At 37.6% G+C, this 26,254-nt stretch overlaps 2 protein-coding genes across 4 annotated transcripts in view; one reads left to right on the top strand and one right to left on the bottom strand.

Moving 5' to 3' along the window:
* The window catches only part of ift80 (intraflagellar transport 80 homolog (Chlamydomonas)), a 75,390-nt gene extending 73,160 nt beyond the window's left edge, over positions 1-2,230 (bottom strand). For both annotated transcript variants that reach the window (XM_047391891.1, XM_047391890.1), the window contains exons 1-2: positions 1,726-2,230; positions 1,538-1,601 (exon numbers count right to left, since the gene is read on the bottom strand). In XM_047391891.1, the coding sequence (XP_047247847.1) occupies positions 1,538-1,577 (40 nt within the window). In that variant the 5' untranslated portion in view covers positions 1,578-1,601; positions 1,726-2,230. The remainder of the gene's footprint in view (positions 1-1,537; positions 1,602-1,725) is intronic.
* Positions 2,231-2,647: 417 nt separating this feature from the next.
* smc4 (structural maintenance of chromosomes 4) lies at positions 2,648-26,006 on the top strand. Of its 2 annotated transcripts, XM_047391615.1 has the most exons (24): positions 2,648-2,848; positions 4,061-4,221; positions 5,171-5,361; positions 5,907-6,098; positions 7,120-7,296; positions 9,393-9,557; positions 10,090-10,217; positions 10,423-10,563; positions 10,881-11,031; positions 14,764-14,928; positions 15,045-15,278; positions 15,383-15,568; positions 15,665-15,826; positions 15,934-16,159; positions 18,715-18,791; positions 19,624-19,776; positions 19,926-20,052; positions 20,242-20,431; positions 24,065-24,209; positions 24,338-24,511; positions 24,604-24,786; positions 25,050-25,282; positions 25,388-25,571; positions 25,716-26,006. In XM_047391615.1, exons 2-24 carry the CDS (start codon positions 4,071-4,073, stop codon positions 25,878-25,880), a joined length of 3,900 nt encoding a protein of 1,299 aa, XP_047247571.1. In that variant the 5' UTR covers positions 2,648-2,848; positions 4,061-4,070; the 3' UTR covers positions 25,881-26,006. The 2 variants fall into 2 exon arrangements, with proteins under 2 accessions (XP_047247571.1, XP_047247572.1); XM_047391616.1 differs by lacking the exons at positions 2,648-2,848; positions 4,061-4,221 and adding an exon at positions 4,306-4,475.
* Positions 26,007-26,254: the final 248 nt, after the last annotated feature.

The raw sequence follows: 26,254 nt of genomic DNA on the forward strand, positions 1-26,254 counted from the left end.
TACTATTGCTGACATTGACTACAAAAACCCATATTATTCTGACTCTTCTTATTTTGCTAGTATAGAAGGTCCCCCCCAAACTGACTTTTAATATCTCTACAGTAAAAATATACATCAGATATGGTCATTAAGAGCAGTTAGAGTCCATCTAATTTGTCAGATATGTTATTAAAAGCAGAGCACAAATGCCTGACATTAGAAATATTTATTTGAAAAAAACATTGCATTCAAGCAGTCTTTTGTGATAGAAAAATATCACACTCTGATAAGGCAACAATAAGTGTGATTTGCTATATTGTGCAACACTAATAAATATAAATATAGGAAGACATGCGTGTTTTCTTTTCGCCCACTTTATCCCTGCTGCATGCTAGTGCATATAAATACATATATTTTGTAGTAATTCAGTTTAGTTATTACAGGGCTTTTGCAGGTATTTGTAAGTTAAATTTAAGACTTTTTAAGACCATTATGAATTCAATCTATTTGAATAATACAAAACAACTGAAGTTAACTTATAAATAATTTCTCTAATCGCTTATATTTAACTTACCTAAAATTAGAAGCAAATAAAAATATATCCACTGAAGTTGGTGTTTTTTAGCTTTGTTACTCCGGTACTTTTGAACCTATAACTAGCGTTAAAGTCTTTAAACTATGTATACAGTAAGCTTCTTAGTGGCTTTTATTTATGGTCTTTAGATAACTTCTAAAATCCATGAATTAAAGCCAAACCTTGTAAAGTATACACATTTTCATGACACAGAAAATAACATAGTTGTGAATAACATACAATAATGTTCTGATATTATTTACCTAAAAAACTGTAATAGGCCAGTTTTAAGATGACATTTTTTCCAGGGGTTAAAAAGAAGCTAAATGTTCGCCTTTAAATTCCTTATAATAGGGCTGTGGACTACCCTGCATCATGGGCTTTACAGATTTGTCTCAAAGTGTATTAATGCCTAGATTCCTCAACCAGAACTACAGCACATGGAAGCAACGTGCCAAACTATTTCTCAATTATTAATTAAAATTCTATGAAAGAGGCAATGAATCAACTAATGTACCAATTAAACACCTTACAAAAGGTACTTTTAAATACCATATGAGAAAGCTGGGAAGGCTGGGTTTATTTTGGATTTTTAAAGGCCTTATTTTGATTAAATTTAAGACTTTAGACTCTATAGAAACCCTGAAAGTCTAAATGATACAACACTGACCTTTGCTTCAATATTCTACCATTTCAGTCAGAGGGACGAAATTATAAATCTATAGTACCACGCTCTTTGTTAAAGATGATTTTTTTTTATGCTTGACCTTTACTAGTTACTGAATCATTACAGGCATGTTTTTATAGATAAATATCTTCAGAAGTAATGCAGAAGTTTAAAAGTATATCTGGCACTATGCTCTGAACACAATAGAAACAATTTAATACTTTTCGATTACTTTACGGTTATGATGTCAACTGTGCACATTTCATCTTAAAACAAACTTAAACGCAGGTAAAGGTAATGCACCACAAAAAGGATATGTTTTGGTTCCTTTAGCAGCGATGTTTTCAGCCTCATCATTGCGGATGTTTGTTCTGTTGTATCCTAAACGAACAGAAAAAATAAACAAGAATGAAAGTTTTGCTGATAAACACATGTAGACTATATAGCAATTAACTCGATACAGCTTATAAAATAACAAAATACACGAATAAAACCATCAACCTACCCCGTTAATACGGTAATACAACCGTTTGTTTGCCCTGATAGCACTAACAGTGAAGGAGGTGTGCAGTTGCTAAGGTAGCTGTCACCGTTGCTAACGTGAATCCTGCTTGTAACCGTTTTCAGAGGCGCACGGCCATCATTCTGACGTCGCCGAGTTCACAGCAGGACAGCAAACGCCGCACGCAGGTCGTTCATAATAGTAAAAACGTTAATGCAGTACAAAGCAACCAGATCCATAATCTAACAGTAATATTTACCCAACGGGCTAACTTTAGGTAGCAATCAAGACGACAAACAGCTTTGAGAAAAAGTGCGTCATCGCGAGAGTTGTAACTCACGTGTCCTCAAAGTCTGACATTTCCACATATTTTTAAAATATAAATAACTGTTATTAACTAAGCCCGCTTAATCGCGCTAATTAAAGTCAAACGTGTCGCTTATATCACTCGCTTGTGCAATGAGTTTGATGTGTTTTCCGAAGCATGTAAACTGTTCCAAGAGGCGGAGGTCTGCATGGCTGTAACCAGGCAACCGTTTGAATATTCCAGACAATAACACAACTGGTTTTGAATCTTACGTAACTTTTGCTAAAAGTTTACAATTTGAGGAAAATGTTTGCCGTCTTTTTTCATTCTTTGACCGGTTCTATATATATATATATATATATATATATATATATATATATATATATATACATATATATATATATATATATATATATATATACATATACATATATATATATATATATATATATATATATATATATATATATATATATATGTACATATACATATATATATATATATATATATATATAAAATGGGTGTAAAGAGAGGCGGAGTTGGCACCGTCCCCTTTTTTGAATTTCGTTTTTTCCCCCCTGCCCTTTGAACGATCCGTGGTGCCTTGCGTGCGTCAGTTTGTAACGAATTTGGTTCGACGGCGCAGTTTAGGCGCCATTTACAAGATACAGTTTTCAAATGGGAAAGCGAGTCGGAATGAGACGGGGCTGAATTTTGTGGATTATATTTGTCGAGCTTTGAATTTTTTGACACTTTTTTGGATTCGCCGTTTGGAAGAGAAAGGAGGACCTCTGACGGACCGTGTATATAACTTAGAAGGTACTTAGAGGTGCTTTAGAGGAGAGTCGTATCTGGGTACCGTCTATTTGCTGGAATCACAACGTTTGTTCGAAGTGAAATGTGTCGTTAACGACGTTTTAAGCTAGGTTTTAGCATTAGCAACGCTATTAAGCGAGGCGAAAGCTTTATTGCGTACTGCGAAATTTAGTGTTGGTTATTTTCTGGGACATTCATTTAAATTAGATATTTATAATCATACCACAGACTATGAATCATTTTACGCCACTAAGCTTTACGTTCACAATAACTCGCGTTATTGTATTTAACATTGTTTTAGGCTGGTTTGACAAGTAAAACTTGGCTATTTTGTTTCTTAGACCCTGCTTCGATGATTAACATCAATTAGCTATAGCATCTAACGTAACTTTACTATTATCACCACTGAACAGCTTGACGAACCTAGCGCTAAGATGTTAAAACTTTACGAAAAAGCAGGCACAACCAAGTTACTTGTTTTTAAAACGTGTGGTTAAGATGATAATCCGTTACTGCGCTTAGGTTTTATTACTTCTGTGAATGTGTATCTTATCATTGAGGTTAGGTTATTCCTGATTTAACCTCCGCCCCCAGCATAAAACCTCATGGGACTGAAAGTTAATATTACTGTCAGTATGAGAGACCCGTTCAGCTGCGCAGTGGTGGCCACGCAAAAAAGGCGTTACTAGGCTCTAAATGGACCGATTTCGCCTTATTTGCATAGAAACTGCAAAGTGCTTACAAGATAGTGATATTACCGTTTTATTACCGTTTTCTGCATTGAACAGCTATGTGCGGCGCTATAAAAGTTCCCCACTTTAGATGCAGACACATTTATTAAATGAGCATTTTTATAATTTTACTAAAATTTGCTATTTTAAATACTTGCAGTTTTCTGTACATTGTGGATGAGTTTTTTTTTTTTAATCCAAGACAAATGTGCGCAACGAATGCCCTTATTCATGCTACTCTTTACCAGATACTTTTACTTAATTTATTGCTTCACCTACTATGTTGGCATATGGATAAATAGAGCGACTAGCAGTTAAAGGGGCGGCAGTAAGATCTAGCTGTGGTAATGATAAAAGCCGGACAGAATAGCTCCCTGTGAACAACTATAAAGGGAGTTTGAAGATTGACATGCACAAAAACCCGCTCATGGATGTTCCTCTTTTTTTTTTTTTTTTCTTCTTTTTTTTCCAACAACCCCTACAGATATCATATCATGCCACCTAAAACAGCAAAAAGCTCCACTGCTTCCAAAAGGGAGCCAAAAGGGAAAGGGCTGCAGCCTCGGGATGACTCTGAGGACGAGTTGGATGTACCCCCTCAAGAAACCAACTCCAATGGCCAAGAGGAGGCACCGCCGACAACTGGCAAGTAACAAAGGCTGTTTTGGTGTCTCTGAATCCAAATAAGTTGCTCAGTCAATCGCTTTGCGTGTGTTGATGTACTGGTAGAGGCCAATTGGCTCAGCTGTGGTGCTTTTTTTCTTCTTCTTTGCGAACACGTAGTTAGAATGGGCTGATGGTGTTTATTTTTTTGTCTAAAGTGCTAGTCATAAATAATTTTTGGGATCATTTTGTTAGCGACGATGGTGCTTCTTGTCCGGAGGTTCCCTGGTAACGAGGTAGTTTATTTCGAAAGATGAAGTATTTTTTTTTTTTTTTGTTGTATATCAAAACCGTGTTTAAGTAGATTTTTTATCGATATCTGCTCATGTCTGTGTTCCTTCTTTTTTTAAATGTAATCGTTAAGATGGGTTAAAATGCTTTACTATGTGTCTGTTTGCTTGTATTTGAGGCATAAAAATCGAGTCATTTGGTTGTTTATGGTTATGTGAGCACAATAGATTTTGGACAGGTCGTTGTGGCTTGCTCTGATGGCAACAGTCGTTTTGACGATTTATTTTGCTAACTCAACATAAGATTTCTTTCCTCATAGTATTTTGACTGTAGTGAAATTTGACTCAAACTGTGACGTTTTTGATCGTGACATTTTGGTTGTTCATCATCGACGAAGTGACTGTGGCGCATCTACTCTGGTATCAACGCTTGTCGTGGGGAGCGTTTGTGCAATAATGTGGGTTCATGCTATTTGTGTTTTTGGGGCTGGTTCTTGATTTCAGGACAAAGGAAAATAAGCCCGGTCAACTTTCTCTCCACAGTCGTTGTTTGGCGGAGACTTGCTGCAAGTGTTGTTTGTTTGTTTTATTTTTGTGTGTGTGTGCGCTCCTCATCCCCTCCCCCACGCACCCCACCACCACCACCACCTGAAACGACTCGCACCAGAAGAATAAAAGTTGTACTTTTTGTTGTGTCACAGATCCGTCTCTGGGGGAAGCTACCGAGGCAGTTGATAGTCGAAGTTTGGAGGAGATTCTCGGCAGCATCCCTCCACCACCGCCCCCAGCAATGACCAATGAACCGGGCGCTCCTCGCCTGATGATAACACATTTAGTTAATCGCAACTTTAAGTCGTATGCAGGGGAGCAGATTCTGGGGCCTTTCCACAAGGTATGACCAAACATGGATATAGGTTTTAAGTCTGGCAAGGCAAATACTTTGTCTGTTTGATGAGATCTATTGTGTTATGTGTCAGCCTTATTGATTTTATTTTACTGCATTTTATTAGACCCTGTTGTTAAAGACATACAAATATTAAAGCATTATAAGGCTGCAAAGACAAGAGTTTTTAAAGATACATTTTTAGATAAAAACAAATAAAGTGAAATGGTCACAATCCTCCATTTTGATTTTGTTAGTGTATCTCTTAACCAGTAGTGATTTATTGCTGTTCCCACAGTTCCATTTAATTATGACTTTCTTTAAACCTTTGCCTTTTCACTGTATTTTGCTCACATAATTTCTACTTAAACTGGATTTTACACATGAAACCTTAACTACACTCACATGGAATACTTTCACTATTACAGATTTACTAAGATAAAATGCTACCACATGTCTTTTAAAAATACAGTCTTTACACTGTTGTAGCTGCTGTGCATCTTTTCAGATAATTGATTCTTATATTTTTATCTGCTTTCTTACCTGTCTCCCAGCGCTTTTCCTGCATCATTGGTCCCAATGGAAGTGGAAAGTCCAATGTGATAGATTCAATGCTCTTTGTGTTTGGATACAGAGCTCAAAAGATCAGATCCAAGAAGCTCTCAGTTCTGATTCACAGCTCTGATAAACACAAGGATGTGCAAAGCTGTACTGTGGAGGTGCATTTTCAAAAGATTATTGATAAGGTATATATATCTATATTTGTTTCACACAGAAACTAAATGCACTCATTTCAAATGGTCCAATATGCAGCCTAATCTGAAAAACTGTATCAGACATATTTTTTACAGGACAGAAATAATGTTCAGATTTTTAAAACATTATTGCTCAGTCATCATAATACAATATTGCTACTCATTTGTAACACTGGTGACTAAACACACTCAAATCAGTCTCGAAAGTTACAGATTACACTCCCACAGGCTATATTCAATGCACATTGCATTAGAGTTACTCCCTGAATTTCTACCATTTTTAAATTTTATTTAATTTTTAATAAACTATTTGGTGATGTGGCCCAGATTATTTTCTCTGTTGTCTAAATATATATGTAACTTGGGAGTTTCTTTCTGGATCACAATTTACCATTAAAATAAAGCAAAGTGTATTTTTTTATGATTAAAAATATTGATATATTTAACCTTCTATTGGGAATTGAAATAATTCTGGCCCGGCATTTATCTTGTATATAAAAGAGCTTTTCAGTTTGCTTCATCAGTGTTGTAAAAATAAAATCAAGTTGTTAAACTCATGATTTAATTTTTACGAGTTCATCAGCTCAAAGAATTGCTGTTTCTGGAACAAAAAAAAAATATTTTTAAAGGTGGTGTACACAGCTGGAAATACTAGACTTGTTTCCTAAAGTAAAGAATTTTTAGGCACATTGCCAGCCTTTTTGTTTTGTTTTTGTATTCTCCTAATTTCATCAAATATGTTCTTTATGTTCTGTAAATGTGTCAAAAGACAGCAATCTATTTTTAATTTTTATTTAATTTTTTTAAACACATTACTTTGGCTTGCCTAAATCTCTGGTGTTTTTGGAAATCTTGGTCTTAATCTTTATTTGGCATTTATTCCCTTTGTAACAGTTAGTAATTTAGTTGGTACTGTGAAATATAAAGCTGGATGTTTAGAGCTGTTTGAGTCTTTTCTAAACTGTTCTGTTCTGCTGCTCTGTATCTTCTGCCCCTCCCCCCTCTGAGCCAGGAAGGAGATGACTACGAAGTCATCCCCAACAGCAAGTTCTATGTTTCCAGGACTGCCAACAAAGACAACTCCTCGAACTACCATATCAATGGCAAAAAATCTACATTTAAAGAAGTTGGCACTTTACTCCGAAGCCACGGTATTGACCTAGACCACAACAGATTTCTGATCTTGCAGGTAATTGTATTTTTGTTTTTTTTTGTTTTTATCTTTACGGTGACCTTCCCATTCTGTTGAAGAATTCCTGCTCCTCATACAAGTTCTAAGTCTTTTTCCTAGTTTCCCATATATCTTTAAGCTCTGCCTGTGTGTGGGGAGATAACCTGTTGCACTGGAATTGGAAAGGAGAGCACATGTGCTCTGCCAGCCCTTAGACTGCTTTAGCAGCGCATCATGGTTTGAAACAATGTGAAAAAGGTGCGAACCATTATTTGCTGCTTTAGAATTTTAAGGAAAATATACGATTTGACCAGCTGACAAACATGCATGTGAGTGTTGAGAGATTTTTACTATGGGAGAACATATCGGGGTGACCTACTATTGGGGGCAGGTCGGACCTTCTCTCCCCTGCCTTTCTCATGTACCTGCCACACTTTAGCAGCACGTAAATATTGGTGTGTGAGAAAAGACCCCAATATTGGCAGTGCTGCTTCAGGGTGGCTGGATAAAACATCTTCCATTGCCATGGCTTTATTATTGGTTTAACTTTTTTTTCTTTCTTTAATTTAACCTACTGTGAATCTAAAGCAGTCTGAATTCCTGAAAAAAGACAAAACTTTTTTTTATTATTTATATATTTTTCCCCATGTGTTATTGTTTTGTACTTGGCCTGAATCAGTTCACTTTTTACACTGCTACCCCTGCAGAGGGTATTGCATCTAACCTACCTGTTATTACTGATTAACTGAAGGCATATGATTAAAATTTAGTTGTATTTGTTTTAACATTTCAGTTCTGTAATTTATTTTGGTGGTTTTAAGTGAATATTCTTTCTTTTCCCTTATTGTTTTACATGTTCATTTTCATTCTTGGACGTTTCTGTCTGTGACATGGCTGCATGGCTATGGGGAGAGGCTTGAGCTTGGTCTTCAAGGTCACGTCACTTTTCCAGGCCTCTGGCAAATAAGGGGAAGCTGTCTAGTTTGTGCACTGGTCAGAGGAGAAGATGATCTGGGAATTTCCCCACCACCTCCTTTCTTAAGGCTGCTATTTCTCTCACAAATAAAACTTATTTGAAACTGCATTGTTTTCAAAAATGTAAACAAAAACTATTTTTAAGCTCTTTAAAAATAAGCGTTTTGCTGGAGAAATCCAAAATAATTGTATTATTATTGGACAGGTTATTTACAATAAATTATTTTAAAAAATGCACTTGTCCACTCCAGTAGAATTACATGGGGGGGTCAGTAAGGCTGTGTGTGTCAGTGTCTTTGTTTTTAAAAGCTTATTTTTTGATCAGTCAGTTTGCCAGGGAATAGAATCAGACATTTATTTCCTTATTGTCCTCATTCTGTGATTGATTAGCTGGTAAAATACAGAAAAATCAGATTTTTATTTTTTTCATTCTTTTATGAAATGCATCAAAAATAAGATCTCCCACAATTTTTTTCTTATAAACACATCCACTAACAGCATGTACTTTGAACTTTGTTTTTAGGTTGATTTATGCTTTGATACATAAATCCAGATAATCTTGCAATTCCACATATTTGTTGTTTTCAAAACTATTTTCTAAATCAGAGCAGCATGTCTTTTCTTCCCTCTGTGTAATAGTCCTTAAACTAAAACAAATCAGAATCGCAGGTCAGATCTTTAATGAAACCAGAAATCGGCATTGGCCACAAAAAGCCAGATCGGTGCATCTCTATTAGCAAAAACAGCATTGATTTTTAAAGCACTTCATGTTACTTTTACAGTTATCATTGACAATGATTGTTGGTAAGATTATATGACGTTTTGGAAATAATGGCTCTCTATAAAGCATTGATCACATATGTTATTATGTAATTAATTCCTTCACAGTTAGTTTTTCAGTTACAGGGTTTTAAATTATTACTTTCTTTTTTTATTGGGAAACACTACCAGGTTGTCTCTGTGTTGTGTAATGTTAATTACACTTTTATGTACTGTATAACATTTTATTTGGGAGAGGATAGTCTTTTTTTCTTTTCTTTCTTTTTTTAATGATCATTTTATTTAGCTGTTTAATTTGTATAGAGTCTCTATGAGTTAGTGTGTGCCTTTGCCAATCTGCCTTTGTGGACTGTGTCTAGGGTGAGGTGGAGCAGATTGCCATGATGAAGCCTAAAGGTCAGACAGAGCATGATGAGGGGATGCTCGAGTACTTGGAGGACATTATTGGTTCATGTCGTCTCAAAGAACCTATCCAAACCCTATCTCGCCGCATTGAGCTCCTCAATGAGCAGAGGGGAGAGAAGGTAACAACAGTTTTATTTATTTTTTTGTCTGTCTCTTTAGGAGCATTGTAAAATTGTGTGGATGGACTTAATGTGAACTTATGAGAAAATAAATATGGGAATAAATATAAAGAAGCACTCATTCTATTTGATATCCATATAAACGGTGTCAGTCAATAGGTTACACTCACCCCTTACTATCAGGATGTCCACAAAATGCAGTTAAAAGCCTTCAGCTGATTCAAAACGCTGCAGCAAGAGTTCTGATGAAAATTAAAAAGAGAGATCATATTTCTCCTATTTTAGCTTCCCTTCATTGGCTCCCTGTTATTGGCGCTTTATAAAAAAACTGAATTGAATTGAATTAAATGACACTAATTCATTGAATTTCATGTAGATATTTATTTACAATCACATTTTTAAGGTTGCTCTGTTTTAGTTTCTCCTAGTTTTATTTAATTAACCAGCACAATTTAGGACATTTATTTATGGTTTTTTTTTTTTTTTTTTTTTTAGGCTAGAGTTTAAAACCTCAATATTTTCTCTGTCCTAGTTGAATCGAGTAAAGCTGGTGGAAAAGGAGAAAAATGCTTTGGAGGGGGAAAAGAATAAAGCTGTGGAGTTCCTCACTTTGGAGAATGACATCTTCAAGTACAAGAGTCAGCTCTACCAGTACTATGTGTAAGTACACCAGGACCATCTCTGTTCTCTGGACAGGAAAAAAAATGAAACGATACAAATAAAAATCAGGATTCTGCATAGAAAGCCCAACAAGAGCTCTGTAGCATGCTTTCCTGATGTCGTACCGTAAAAAAAATATATATTTTCTGAATTCCTCAGTTTGATTATTTTAAATAGAAATATTTGTGTTTCTTTTTGCCTTCAGTCATGATCTACAAAAACGTGTGATGGATAAAGAGCAGGAAAAGCAGAAGATCTTAGAGGAAACCAAGGAGCTCACAGAAAAAAATGCAAAGATATCAGAAAAGATGGAAAAAATGAATCAAGAGCTCAAAAATGTGGAGAAGTAAGAAATCTGCTATTCTTGTCTTCAACTTGTTTCCTCCCAGGTACAAATGTAACATGCAATGTGTGCTAGCATTCCTGTTAATGTGCTTTGAAAAAAGGCAGAAAAATGACAGTTTGATATACTGTTATTCCCCAATAATCTTCAAGAACCTTTAAAATATTTTTTTGTTATAGAAACTGCCTTTATCTTGTTCTTGATTTGCCTATTTCTAAGTAAATTTTATTGATTGCCTTTCCTAGTTTTTAGTCTTTCAGAGGAAATTTCAACTAAACAGATTTGAATTTTACTCTTTAAAAATGCTTTCCCTCCACAAGGAAACAAAATAAGATCAACAAGTACATTGAGACCCAGAAGGAAAAGTTCACCCAGCTGGATTTGCAGGATGTTGAAGTGCGTGAGAAGATTAAACACTCCAAGAGCAAGAACAAGGCACTGCAGAAGCAGCTGGAAAAAGACCAGAAAAAGGTGTGTTGGCCTTTAAGTTGCAATCCACTGCTGCATACAGTTCAATGACTTTATCTTACTTGGTATTAGTGTTGTCTGCTCTGGAGTAAATAAGTTGTGTCATTCTGACAGTATCATTGCAGCAGCACAGATCAGAGGCACACAGATACTGGATCTGACAGAGGCGTGTAATTTTAGCCTTTTGTTTTCTAAATTTACCCCACACATTTAATTAAATAATGCTGAGACAGCCGCAGCATTACCAGGGTCTGTTTGTGTATGTTGATTGTGGCCCATGACAAAATAAAAAACCATAATAAAAAAAACAATGTTTTTCAGAAATAATGTGGAAAAATAGCTTGAGTGGAGGAGGGTTGTTTTTCCCCCCCTACAAGTGTTAATCACTACTTAAGCTTCATCTGTAAACTTTAAAAAGTATCTATCTTTTATTTTTCAAGTATGGTATTTTTTTTAGGCTGAATCAAGTTATTTAGGCTTAAAACAGAATTAAAAATATATATTTTAAAACTTTTTGGGAAAGCGTTTTTCTTTATGTGAAAACTGCAGCTTCTAAAGCTATAAACATTGGATAGCAACAAAAACAAAAGCCTCTAATAGTTTTGTAAAAATTCTGACAGTATTTTGCCTGATTGCACTTTGATTATTCCAGTGAGGGAAATGCACAATACTAACTTTTCTTGTCTTATTATATATTATGAATATTCTTACTGACCAATATCAGCCTCAGGAAATGGATCCCTTTGTGACTGAGTCAATGTATCGAATTATGCAAAAAACATTTCTTTATTTATAAAATTTTCTGTTGAACAATGTTTAAAGAGAAGTTGTTTTATATGTTTTTCTGAGTTAAATAAAGTGATATCAGTGGAATAAAAGAAAAACTAATGTGAAACAGTAAATCAACTCTGGCAGGACGAGTTGTCTGACCCATGTTGGCCACCAGGGGGCTGTGAAGTTACGCAGAAAGTGAATCTGGGTGTGTGCTTTGGTAAACTATTTTTGCACTGATGGGTCAGACGGAAGTTTCTTTACTTTGCAACATAACTAATACAGTTTATTTGTCAGGCTTTACTGTAGGGATGTATGGATAACCTTTTCTTCCTGCTCTAAAACCATGTGCTCTGGAAATATGTTGGTCAGAGGGGGAGCTGGGCAGAGGCAGGCTGACCTCTGGGGAGCAGTGTTCTGCTGTGTGGTAGTCAACTATGGCCTGGCTTGTGTAACACTTCCAGCAGCCACATTCACATTTCACCCGCAGTTAACCCTACAAAACATAGACTATGTATGCAGATGCCAATTCTTGCTTTGTTTTAGCTCTGCCAAAATGCAGACTGTTGTGCCAACTTTAACCAGGGCTTGTTTAGTCCTTGTGTGCTTATACTTGATAACATGTGTGCTCTGGCCTGCTTTGTTATGTAGCTGGTAATTTACACAGATTCTTTTTTGTGTGTGTATGTTTTGTCATTTTCTTTTTCCAACCGGACTTCTGTTATCAAATTTAACCCAAGACTTACACCATATGCATATAGGGAGCATCATGACCATTGATTTGCTTGTTAATGGTCCGAATTTGGACCCACAGACAACTAAGATGTATCATAAACACACCGATGGTCTCGTTTACTTAGAAATCAGCGAGAGTAGCTCTTACTCAACAGGTATGTTGTACAGGTAATAAGCTGAACTTTATGTTATTATAGAGTATGTTATGACTGCTGCAGACAGAATTGAAACCCAAGTCTGAAATGAAGTTCTGTCAGAATTACATGGGAATATTTTGGTGCTTCCGTGTTTTTTTTGGAATGATGGCAGTGTGGTCCAAAAATTATTTATCTGCGAAAGAATACAAGGTACTAATATTCAATGTGTATTTATTTGTTTTATTTTTTTGTGTGTGCATTTTTGTTTTAAAGGTACTATATATATCTTTGAACTCTGTTTATTATTCTAACGCTTTCTAGTTTTATTTATAGCGGCTCAGACTATGAATGTCCTGTTTAAATAGGTTTTCTGCCTCCTCTTTACAGATTGCACTTGTTTTATGACTAAATTCTAAATTTATTGGTTATTTTGCCGTACGCATCGTCCAAAGTGACGGAAAAAAAAACTGAAACTGCATAGTTGCAAGATCAAAATGAGTCAGTCTGACATTTGGACCCTCAGACACACACGTAGTAGTTTAGTTTTAAATTTGATCTCATTAAAGTCAAAACCAGCTTGGAAATACATTTTATTTGTATATAAAACGGGTAAAGGATAAGAAAAAATTATGTATAACATGGATGTATCTTAGATATTTAAAAATGGTAAAAAGTCAAACTAGTTTGTTTGTTTTTTGTCCTTTTTTATATGTATGGCCAACATAAACATAGGAAAAACAATTGATTGAAGATGTTGGCTGTATATATATAGATTATTATAAAAATTATAAGACAATTAGTTATCTTCTGACAATGAGATATTTGACTGCTTTGGATTTAAACTAAGCTATTTGTGTTTACAACTAGTTTATTCATCCGTGTTGGCGCTTCTACATAGTTTTTTGTTTTATTTGCCATCATGAGTAAACACAATAAAGATTTATAGCGGGAAGGATCCTTATAGCCTTCCATACTTATTTTTTTAATTTCACACCTTTTTCCTCCTAGAGCTGAAGCTGCGTGTTTTACCTGTTTGCAGCTGCTAAACTCTTTACTTCTTACTACTTTACTTTTTATGTCAAAACATCAGCAATTAGTGTAAATCTGTGGATTTAACAGACAACTACAAAATCCAGAACTGTAAAGGCGGGTAACCAAGGAGCAGGAGATCACAAATGCAGAGGCAGTGCAGCTGGTATGACTTAGTCATGTATGTTAAAAGCAAAGGCATTGTGCTCCATGGTTTGAAGGGTAGGTTGTTTTTATGAGTTCATTTCAGTTTATATCAGAGTAATATATAGATTGTCATTATCAGTTCATTAGTTTCAGCAGTTCAATTAAAAGGCTTAACGGTAAATTCTTAGGGGTTCAGGTCAGGTTTGAGGTTTGCTGGCCAATCAGTCACCATTATACATCATAACATGGTCATTACACTGGAACTTTTAGCAGTATGGACAGGTGCCAAGTCCTGCTAGAAAATAAAATTAGCCTCTTCACAAGCTTGTCAGCTAAAGTAAACATGATATTTTCTAAACTTTTCTAGGAGATAGTTGCGTTCACTGTGGACAGAAAACACAGTGAACAGACATCAGAAAATGAGATGGAACCTCATATCACCACTGACCGTGGAAACTTCACCTTGGCTCTTTCCTTCAGACCCTTGGTTCTTGTCTTTTTAATCAAATTTAAAATGTACTTTGATCTGATAGGAGAAATGTTTGACCAGTGAGCACCAGGCCAGTCCTTTTTCTCCTTAGCCCAGGGAAGGTGCTTCCAATGTTTGTGGTTGAGGACCGGTTTGACACACATGGTCACTCAGTGTTGTTACCCATGTCCTGGATATGTGTGTGTGGGCTTTTGTTCACAATCTTTTCAAAACTGCAGTTATTGCAGGTTTTCATTACCTATAAACCATAATTATCAGGGAAAAACGCTTGAAATATAATAGTCTGTGTGTAACGAACCTATATTTACTTTTTTTTTAACTGAAATGTAACTTGTCGATGATATTCCACTTTACCTAAACCTGTGACTTGGATCCGTCTCATTTATTTTTAACTGTTCTGTATTTGTTGGTCGGCTCGTTGTTCAGCTGGAGGAAGTTCAAGGTATACCGGCCAGCAGTGAACAAGCCATCTCTGAAGCAACAGCCCGCAAAGAAGACCTGGAGAAGCAGAAGGGAAAAGAAGAAGAAAAACTAAAAGAAGTGATGGAAGGTCTGAAGGAAGAGACAAGTGGCTTGCAACATGACAAAGAGGTGTGTTCATAGTAGCGGCTTTGCTGACTCCTTGGTTGAGGTTAACAGGACGGTTTCCATAAAATCAAGTCTTCAGTTGTTTTTTCCAACCAGTTGTCTCCACCTGTACCTTCCAGACAAAAGAGAAAGAGCTCATGGAACTCAGCAAGGCTGTAAATGAGACCCGGTCTCAAATGGATCTCGCTCAGTCCGAGCTGGACATCTACCTGAGCCGCCATAAAACGGCTCTGACTCAGCTCAACACGGCCAAGCAGACGCTTCAGACAACCTCTGATACGCTGCAAGAGCGCCGGCCCGCCATCATAGAACTGCAAGTCCAAATCCCCCTGACGGAGCAGCAGCTCAAGAAGGTAAAACAATAACAGACCAGAACCAAAATCACTAGCTAGTTCAAATTTACTGCAGTTGTTGATGAAGTCATTAATGGGATTAAGCTCTGCCTGCTTTGATATAGGACCAGGAAGAGTTGGGGCAGCTGATGAAGATGGACAATGACGCCAGGCATGTGGTGAGAGAATTACAGCAAAAGGTGGATGAAGCTAAGAGCTCTTTGTCCTCCAATCGCAGTCGAGGAAAAGTCTTGGATGCCCTAATGCAGCTCAAGAAGAGTGGCAAAATTCCTGGCATCTATGGAAGATTGGTAAAAAAGCTGCCCAGTTTACATATGTCATTGTTATTTGTATATTTCTTTTTTTAACCGTAACCCAGTATTTTAAAGATATTTTGGTGCTTGTAGGGAGATCTTGGAGCCATAGATGAGAAGTTTGATGTGGCCATTTCCTCTTGCTGTGGTGCTCTGGACAACATTGTTGTGGACACGATTGACACGGCTCAGAAATGTGTCACTTTCCTCAAAGAACAGAATATTGGTGTTGCCACTTTCATCGGCCTTGACAAGGTGAAATAATGAGACTTTTAGAAACTTCAGTCAGCGGGCTTGGAAGGGCTGATATTGTAAACTTAAAACATGTTTTTGCTTTTCCTTTTCACTCTGTTTTTGTTCAGATGAAGGTCTGGGAGAAGAACATGACCCCCATTCACACGCCAGAGAACAGCCCCCGCCTCTTCGACATGGTGCGAGTGAATGACGAGAGCGTCAGACCGGCTTTCTACTTCGCCCTGAGGGACACCCTGGTGGCTCAAGACATGGAGCAGGCCACGAGGATGGCTTTCCAGAAGGATAGACGCTGGAGGGTGGTCACCCTGAAGGGACAGATAATTGAGATGGCAGGTTGGTGAGATTCATTTTTGTTCTCTGACAGTTTGCTTGTTTGTCAAGTCGTTGCCACATTCATACCCAATCTGTCCTAACATACTTCACACCTGTAAACAAACCATTTTGTAGCTATGTGCACAACCATCTGTAGAGATGACCCCAAAAAAGGGCAACAGGGTAAGTCCATGAAATGTACATTAAAACCATTAGTTAGAGGTTACCAGCAGCCACCCAGACATTAATCAGTCACTGGCGGCAGTGCTACATTGGTATTTTTCCAAGACTAATAAAGCAAAATTAGTTTTTAGGACTCAAGTTTTTCTTAACACTTCAGCCTTTTATGATGAAATAACTGGACACTTCCTGAAGCTTTAATGATTCACCTGAGTCCATCTACATCCTCTTCAACAGTAATACCTAGAGGTTGAATAGCCCTTCTGCTTTTGTTTAAGTTGGGAGTAATACAAATATCTAATCATGTTTTTCTATTTAATGCTCGATGCATTCAGTTGTTTCACATCAAATTCCTCTAATATGTCGAATTTCCCAGTTTGTTTTATTAGTTTGCAGTCCCTGTTATGATTATAGGCATGAATAAACTTGAGTCATCAGTTTGGTTTGAATCTGAGGACTGTATGCATTACATTCATCAATAAACTTAATGTTGTTGAAATTAACTTGAAGATATCAAGAAATTTTGATTTTCCAAAACATGTCTGTCTGCAAGTCTTTAAAACTAAAGATTGTGTCTGAAAAATCCTGATTCAGTAGAGTTTCTAACGATTATCAATCCCGGCTTGAATAAACTCCTCATCGTGTGCCACTTTCAGACTAATTTCCTGTTATTTCCCAATTTTAGTTTTTCAGCTTCTTCACAACTTGGATGTAGTTATCAGTCAGTCATTTTCTACCACTTCTTCCATAGCGGGTCGCGGGGAAGCTGGTGCCAGCAGTCTATGGGCGGGAGGCAGCTTAGAGGCACATACCGTATTTTCCGCACTATAAGGCGCACCGGATTATAAGGCGCATAGAATAGAAGCTACTGCAGTCAAACGTTTGACTGGGGTTGCGTTATGCATCCACTAGATGGAGCTGTGCTAAAGAGAATGTCAACAAAACAGTCAGATAAGTCAGTCAGTCAAACTTTATTAATACACTACAAACCAGCGTTCTGATAACTCCATTCACTCTCATGGTAAGGTCTCCTCTACATAGAAATCTATTGAATAGAGCCAACCGCACGTTAGGAATGCATTGGAGTCTATGAAGTTGAAGTTGAAATCAAACGTTAGTTAAAACGTGAAAGGGAACTTTTCCCTGATTCAGTAAACATGTAAAAGAAACAGTTTGATGCACTAAATCAAACGTTAGTACTGTTAACCTTTCCTGTTTCTGTCCCCTGACCGTAGTCTGATGACACAGGGGAGACGCTTTCTCCAGGGCCGAAGTTACTAGTTTCCTCGGGGTTAACTCCCTCACTCATACGTTGCTGAGTTGAGCATGAAGAAACAGCATCAAAACACTGAGTTGTTGACGAGATTCGGGATTCTTTTTAATGACTTTGCAGCACGTAAAAACACAGGGCTTACAGACTCATACACCGCTGCTCCGGTCGCCGTCTCTACCCACCCCACACACACAATAATATCGACGTCACTCCTTCACTCTTGATTCTCAGCTACGGCAGCACACAGCGCCACCTCTGTCCGGAGGAGTAATGTCAACATCTTCCATACACACACACGAAACAAACACCCCACACACTGAGCTTCTAATCACATATAGTTCAGGCAATTCCTGCAACAGTACATTCAAACGTTATACACACACAAGTGGTGTTGGACTAGGAGTAAGCACAGTACAGGTGTTTACCGCTATTACTTCGGCGACGCCCCTGACTACGGTAGCCGTAATGCTGCAAGCGGTGCGGCTTTGTAATTTACCAGTCGTACTGAAACATTTTGACAGAGCGCCGTGTACAACCAGTATGGATCAACCAATTAACCAATATATTGATCCATATATAAGGCGCTCCGGATTACAAGGAGCACGGTCATTTTTTAAGAAAATTAAAGGTTTTTAAGTGCGCCTCATTGTGCGGAAAATACGGTAATTCATTTTAATAGTGTATTATTTTTTATTTATTGATTGTGAGCCCAAATTGACCCAGTCCACTCTGTAGAAACATGACTGATTAGGGTCAATGATCAAACCAAAATATTTCTGAATGACCACATGTTTGTTTATATAATAACTTATTGGAGTGATCTAACGCAATTTTCTTCATATAGATTATTAGTAGAATATATAAAATGACTTTAGATCATTTGTCAAAGCAGTTAATGTCTTAAAGCTGAAACATCTCCAAGCATATGCAACGGCAAAACGAGTGAAATGTCCTGCCCCATATTATACTCACGATCCAAAGTTTTATCATGTGCCTAAGTATAGCGTACAGATTACTATGAATATCTTATTTGAACTTGTCCTTCACAAACTGACAGGATGGTTAACAATTATCTCTCAGGGAAGGTTTTTGACTCTCGTTCCTTTTTGTTTGTGTTTCACAGGAACAATGACTGGAGGAGGAAGAGTTCTGAAAGGCAGAATGGGATCTTCTATTGGCACAGAGCTCTCCCAGGAGGAGGTGAGTTCAAAACAAACAAATATAGTGAAGTCTTTCTCATATGGCTTGGCAATTAACAATTAAACCATCTACAATAAAAAAAAAAAAAAATGCACCGAAATAATATTGTAATGTCAGTTTTGTGAAATTTAAATGTCATGTTTGCGATTAAAATGTGAATGACATTTTAAAAAAGTGGAATCAAAAAATATTTGATGACTTAAAAATTAGTTCTTTAATTAGAAATTCATTCTGGTTCTGATTCTAGTTCCAGTTTCCGACACTAAGGACCCTAATACAGAGGGTAAATGTGTTGGAGGTTCCTTGGTCGAGGTGGTGGTTTTAAATCTAACCAAAAATAAAGGAATATCAAGATTATCCCCGTTTATTTGACCTTTCTTTTTGCATCAAAGTACATCGTGTTGGTTGATGTGTTTATAGCCTGAAAACAGAACCTGGATGCATTTAATGGATCACTAATCAGAACTGATTAACTGAAACTAGCCAATTGACTGACTACCTGTAGTATGTTGTGGACATTAAAAAAATATAAGGAATTTTATGCATTATTCTATTCAAATTAAGGTTTTTATGTGTCAAACGTGGCGGTATTGACACTGTTTAGACATCTTTGCTGTGCTTAAACATTTAAAGAGAACCAAAACATAAAGATCTGTTTTTATTACCTTCTTTTAATGTAATTGAAGGATTTATCATTAATGACTGTGTTCGCCAGGCTTTTATTGTTTATTCACTAGAACAATATAACTTTAGCTTTGCTGCGTTTTTTACGCAGTGCTTAAGTGCATACTCTATCACAACAAAACCTGCTTTTCCATATGTGTCTTTACAGCTTGACCGTATGGAGAGCAAGCTGAATGAGAAAGTGTCAAAGCTGCAGGGCTGCCAGGAGAGAAGGCTGCAGTTGGAGGAGAACGTCCAGCGCCTGCAGCCTCAGCTCAGGGAGATGAAGAACACTCTGGAAAAATACACCAACAGCATGAGCGTATGTCATTTTATGCAAATGTCTTCTTGATTATGTTTCATTTATGGTTAAAATAATATCATCAGCTGCACATATTCACACATGCAAAAAAAATCACAGTTGTACCTGATTTAAGAACTTTGCTCAGAGTATTTTTCTTCTTCCCACAGAGTCTGGCTGACCAGGAGACTCACTTGAAACTTCAGATTAAGGAGCTTGAAACCAACGTGCTGGCAGCTGCCCCAGACAAGGCCAAACAGAAACAGATGGAGAAGAGCCTGGAGGCATTCAAGAAAGGTAGGAACTTCTGTAAACTGTAAAGAGAGGTGTTAATTATTTTATGTCATTATATCCTTCCTCATGCTGGATTAAGACTCCTGAAGAAATTACACACTACGCTTTAGTGTATCTTCAATGCATAATAGATTTCAGTTTAAATAGATTGCCTGAAAGATTCATTTATTCACTTCTGTCTTTTTCTGTTAGACTTTGAGTCAGCATCCAGTAAGGCCGGGAAGGTGGAAAACGAGGTTAAACGACTCCACAACCTGATTGTAGACATCAACAGCCACAAATTAAAGGCTCAGCAGGATAAACTTGACAAGATCAACAAAGAATTAGACGACTGCTCCTCAGTCATAACCAAGGCCATGGTGGCCATAAAGACAGCTGATCGGTAAGGAAATGATGCTCATTGAAGCTGTGAAAATATTAATGATGCACCAGTTTTCCCCAGCTAAAACTAATCTTGGGTTTTCTTTGAGGTTTGTGATGTTAATTCTGGTTTTCTGTATAAAGACTGTAGTGCATACAAACTGATTTGATTTAATTCAACAATTAGGTCCAAAAAATAATGGACCAAAAAGGAAACACATGAGTTGTAGGTTGTTCAAGAGAATGAATAGTTTTGTGATCAGCAAAAGAGCAAGGATTTACAAAATGATCCCCATTTATGCATCAAAGCTGGGATGAACATTTGGATCGATATCTAATGTTAATATTACTGTTTTGGCCGATTACCAATATTAATAATAGTTCCCTACAGTTTCGACGCCATGACAAAACACAGCACTGACATTGCTCCTGTACTTCAGTTAAAACCCCCACAATTCTGCGCTGCATCACTGTCACATGACCAAACAAATACCACATGGCCAACCCCCTCCTGTCCAAAAGGCAACAAGATCAAAACAAACATCAGTTGGTAATATCGGCCCAGTTTTACCGATGTCGATGCAGATATACATCTCTATGTCAAAGCACATCTCCCGAACCTTTATCTGATTTTTATTCACCACCAAAGTTCATCAGAACCGACCCGTTGGTGGTGGCTTTAGTTTTGATGCATTCAGTGACCTGGAAAAAAAACATCAGATTTTTCAGGTTTTGTTCTCCTGATAACCAAGTCGATTGATCAAGAACGTTTGGCTAGTTAATTACTGGCTCAGTAATAAAAATGTTTGAAACCTTTGTTTTTTTTTTAATGCTGAGCTGCTCCGTTCATGCAGTGAAACGTTCTACTTTGTGTGTTTCTGGATAACCTGACGGAAACTCCTTCACTAGATTATAGCTCACCATTTATTTTTCTTGGATACTTGAAGATGTAGTATTGCACCTTTTATAAAATGTAACATTTTTACAACATGTTTACATTTCTACAGTATTATTTAAAAACTAATAACAGCTTTGCTCCACCTCAAATTTTAAGTGGAAAAAGGCCTGATTTTCTGTTATGTGTTTATATTGTTAAAACATTCATTATTTTGTAACAATAAATATTTAAACAGGACTCTACTAATTAAAATAACTTCACATTTAAACCGTTTTAGCATCTTATATGAGTGATTAGCATGGCTAATATTGCTAAGTATAAACATCAGTCTGTGTATATCCTTTAAAGTAAGTGGAGCCTTCCTTTGGCTGTGATATTTCCAAATGTCCGCCAGCATTTCCTAATCCAGCATGAACCCCAGTAATTTACTGTATGCTTGTGGTTCTTAGTATGAAGTTCAAACTAGAGACTGTTGCCAAAATAGTCATGTTTAAAGTGCTAGTGGGCTTGTTTTTTAATAATAATAATAATAATTAGTATGCTGGATGTTTGCGTTCTACTTATTCTAAAATAAAAAAATGAAATCCAAACATACGTTGTTACATTTTGCATTTTAAGAAGATTCTAAATAGTCTAGTGTCCGTCTGCATCAACCACCTGTGCTGGTGAGCCAAAAGCATCAGTTTTGAATTATAGTCGAGGGCCCCACAAGATCACAGTGGCCCTTGGAACGCACTTAAGACATGCTTCCTTTTAAACACCCTACTGATTCTGAGAACAGTGCCTTTTTCTTCACTCAGTTCCAACTTCAACACTGAAGAGTGTTATTAGGAAGAACTGGTGGCTAAGATACACACGCGAACAAAATAGTTGGTACCCCTCGGTTAATGAAAGAAAAACCCACAATGATCACAGAAATAACTTGAATCTGATTAATAATGAATAAAAATTCTACGAAAATGAACAAATGAAAGTCAGAAATTGCTTCTCAAACATGCTTTAACAGAATTATGTTAAAAAATAAACTCATGAAACAGGCCTGGACAAAACTGATGGTACCCCTGTAAATAATGTGACCAAAGGGACATTTTAAATCAAGGTGTGTCCATTAATTAGCATCACAGGTGTCTACATTCTTGTAATCAGTCAGTGGGCCTATATATAGGGTTACAGGTAGTCGCTGTGCTGTTTGTGTACCACACTCAACATGGACCAGAGGAAGAGAAGGAAAGAGTTATCTCAGGAGAGTAGAAAGAAAATTATAGACAAGCATGTTAAAGGTAAAGGTTATAAGATCATCTCCAAGCAGCTTCATGTTCCTGTGACTACAGCTGCACATATTATTCAGAAATGTAAGATCCATGGGACTGTAGCCAACCTCCCTGGACGTGGCTGCAGGAGGAAAATCAATGACAAAACAAAGAGACGGATAATACGAACGGTAACAAAAGAGCCCAGAAAAACTTAGGTTAAAGGTGAACTTCAAGTTCAAGGAACATCAGTGTCAGATCGCACCATCTGACGTTGTTTGAGGCAAAGTGGACTTAATGGGAGACGACCAAGGAGACCATTGTTGAAAACAAATCATAAAAAAGCCAGACTGGAATTTACCAAACTACATGTTGACAAACCACAAAGCTTCTGGGAGAATGTCCTATGAACAGATGAGACAAAAATTGAACTTTTTGACAAGTCACATCAGCTCTATGTTCGCAGATGGAAAAATGAAGCATATGAAGAAAAGAACAATGTCCCTACTGTGAAACATGGAGGAGGCTCTGTTATGTTCTGGGGCTGCTTTGCTGCATCTGCCACAGGGTGTCTTGAATCTGTGCTTTCTCTGACCTTTAAATCAGGAGCAGACCAGTAACATTCCAGTTACTAGCCAGGAACAATCTGCAACATCATCTAAAAATCATCTTTCAGCAAAAATGTTTAGAAATGAACGGACATGCGGCACCAACATCAAGCACATAAATATGGGAACTAAACATCTTAAAAATGGCCTGAAAACCTGCTAAATGTCTTGAAGCATTGAATTCAAATAATTGTTATCCATGTGGGTGAAGTGAGATGGGAAGGTGATACTTGTGGTACAAAGAGTAAATTCCCTCCTTTGTTTGGCGTTAATGAAGTGGTAGTTGTGTTAATTAGAAAGCCTTTGGTATGTGACGGCGTGGCCGTCTGCTGGACCGTAACAGAACTGTGATGTGGTTTGATCGCCATGAGGAGCTGTACAGCCAGTCACCAACACAATGGAGCGTAAACAGCGAGGCACTAAAAGCCGTTTTTAAACCAGAGGTACCTCCTCGTAGCTGTTTTAGAAAATCTACAGTGTTGAAGCAAGCAGTACCTCGCCGCAGTGATACAAGCAGCTTTCTTCTAAAGCCCAAGTAGTCTGCGTTGAGAGGAGGAGATATCTGGTTTCTGCTCATGTTGAAGAACTGAACAGGTGATGGCTTGATGCGATAATTCCTTAAAACCTACTGTTGCAGCAAGAAAAGTTGTTCTAGGAAGGAGCTGAATATGTGCTAAACTCCTCAGATTTTTACTTGTTTTAAAAATCTTGTACCACTCCAATTTGACATTACTTTGCCGTTTATCTGTTACAGGATTTAAATAAAATATGAAGTTTTGTCGTTACGGGACAAATGTAAACAAATTCAAGGCTTGTGAAAACTCCTGCAAAGCTCTGCATTGGCTGCTACTGTCACAACTCTGGAGAAACCTCTAAATCCTCTTCTGTTTGCTTTGTAGGAACCTGAAAAAATGTGAGGAGAGCGTTGCACGTGTGCAAGGTGAGCTGGAGGAAAACCAGAAGTTGATGGTTGAGCTCACAGAACAGCTGAAGAAACTAGAAGATGAGGCCGGGGACATCATGAAAGCCTGTCAGGAGGCAGAGGTTGCTGCTTACTTTTTACGTTATATGTGACTTATTTGTGTCTTTTTAGAGATTGTTTTCCATCAGTGTTGCTGTAAATGAACAGTGAAAGCTGATGGACTCCCACTGCCTTGTTTCTGGTTCTGTAGGCCACTCTGCCTGAGGTGCAGGAGCAGTACCAGACTGTGTCCAAGGAAATAAAGGTCTTGCAGCAGCAGGAGCACGCATTGCAAGAAGAGTCGCTCAACGTCCGGCTGGCTATTGAGCAAATAGACGCCACCATCACGAAGCATCACAGCAAGATGAAGTACTGGCAGGATGAGGTGAGTCAACTGACTGTAAGCTAGCAAACAGTCAGGTAAGAATCAGGCTCCCTGAGCTTTGTTACCTTTTTAAATGCCTGTTTATTATCCAGAGTGCCAAACTGTGCCTTCACACCATTGAAGACCAGCCAGCAGAGGAACTCTGTGTCTTTCCCCCTGCTGAGCTGGAAGCGATCTCAAATCCAAACATCCTTGTCAACAAGATGAGCACGCTAGAGATCCAGTGTGGTCAGATGAAGCCCAATCTAGGAGCCATTGCAGAGTACAAGAAGAAGGTATGCACAAACACAATCAAGTGTCCTGATCGTCTTGATTAGCAGGGAGGGATGAATGAAGAAGGGAGGGGTCACGTGAGATTTAAGGTCAAGGAGTATCAACCCCTTATTCAGACTCTTTCTACTCATGCTTGTTTGGCCTGTAACCGTCACAACTGCACTGATAGAATCGAGAATGAAAACAAAGCAGTAAGAGGCAGACTTACTTTATTTACATTTGTAAAAGATGAAAACTCTTTATCTCCCGTGCTTTGTGTCTGCAGGAGGAGCTGTACCTTCAGCGTGTCGCCCAGCTGGACGAGATCACAGCAGAGCGAGACAAATTCAAGCACGCGTTCGAGGACCTCCGTAAGCAGCGGCTCACTGAGTTCATGAGCGGCTTCAACATGATCACCAACAAGCTGAAGGAAAACTATCAGATGCTGACGCTGGGTGGGGATGCAGAGCTGGAACTGGTGGACAGCTTGGATCCTTTCTCTGAGGGCATCATGTTCAGGTGAGGGAGGATTTTTAAAAGCCAAGTCAAGATGCTACTGGTGCATGCTGGTGTTTTTATCTGCTGTTGCAGCTCTGTACTCATTATTCTTTTGTATGTTTTTAGTGTTCGTCCTCCAAAGAAAAGCTGGAAAAAGATCTTTAACCTGTCTGGAGGAGAAAAGACCCTCAGCTCTCTGGCTCTGGTGTTTGCGCTGCATCACTATAAACCCACCCCGCTCTACTTCATGGACGAGATCGATGCTGCTCTTGACTTCAAGAATGTCTCCATCGTTGCTTGTTACATTTATGTGAGTGTGAATGTCCCGTGGTGCGTTATTTGTCTCAACATTCAGGGCCTCTATTTTATGTTTTATTTTCTTCTATTTTTTATGATTTGTTCTACAGTAACTCTTTTATGCTGAAAGTATTTAAACACGTTTTTCTGGTTGCAGGAACAAACAAAGAACGCTCAGTTCATCATCATCTCTTTAAGGAACAACATGTTTGAGATCGCAGATCGTCTCATCGGCATCTATAAAACACACAACACAACCAAAAGTGTGGGAATCAATCCCAAAACAATCGTGTTCAGAGAACATGACGCCATCACAGCATAGAGCCCAACATCCCACTCTACTTCTGTTTAATTTTTCCTTTTCATGAACCATGTAAATATTTTTACTGTCCTTTTGACAAAGTGCTGCTATTCTTATAATCCAAAACAATAAACATTTTTACAAATACCTTATTTGTGAAAATATTGTGTAGAAAATCATCTGAGGATCCAAGAAACGAAAACTAATCAGAACAAATTTTTACCACTTAATTTTTTTTAGGCACTATAGTCGCCTTTATTTTTCTCAGTTTTTTTTTTTTTTTTTTTTTAAAGTTATCTGACAGGAAAGGAGGTGAAGAAGAGGAAGACATGCAGCAAATGTCAAGTGAAAGTTGCATCATGGGCCATGGTCCTTCGTACAAAGGTCAAGTGCTT

This window comes from Girardinichthys multiradiatus, chromosome 18, assembly GCF_021462225.1.
Source record: "Girardinichthys multiradiatus isolate DD_20200921_A chromosome 18, DD_fGirMul_XY1, whole genome shotgun sequence".
Taxonomy (NCBI): domain Eukaryota; kingdom Metazoa; phylum Chordata; class Actinopteri; order Cyprinodontiformes; family Goodeidae; genus Girardinichthys; species Girardinichthys multiradiatus.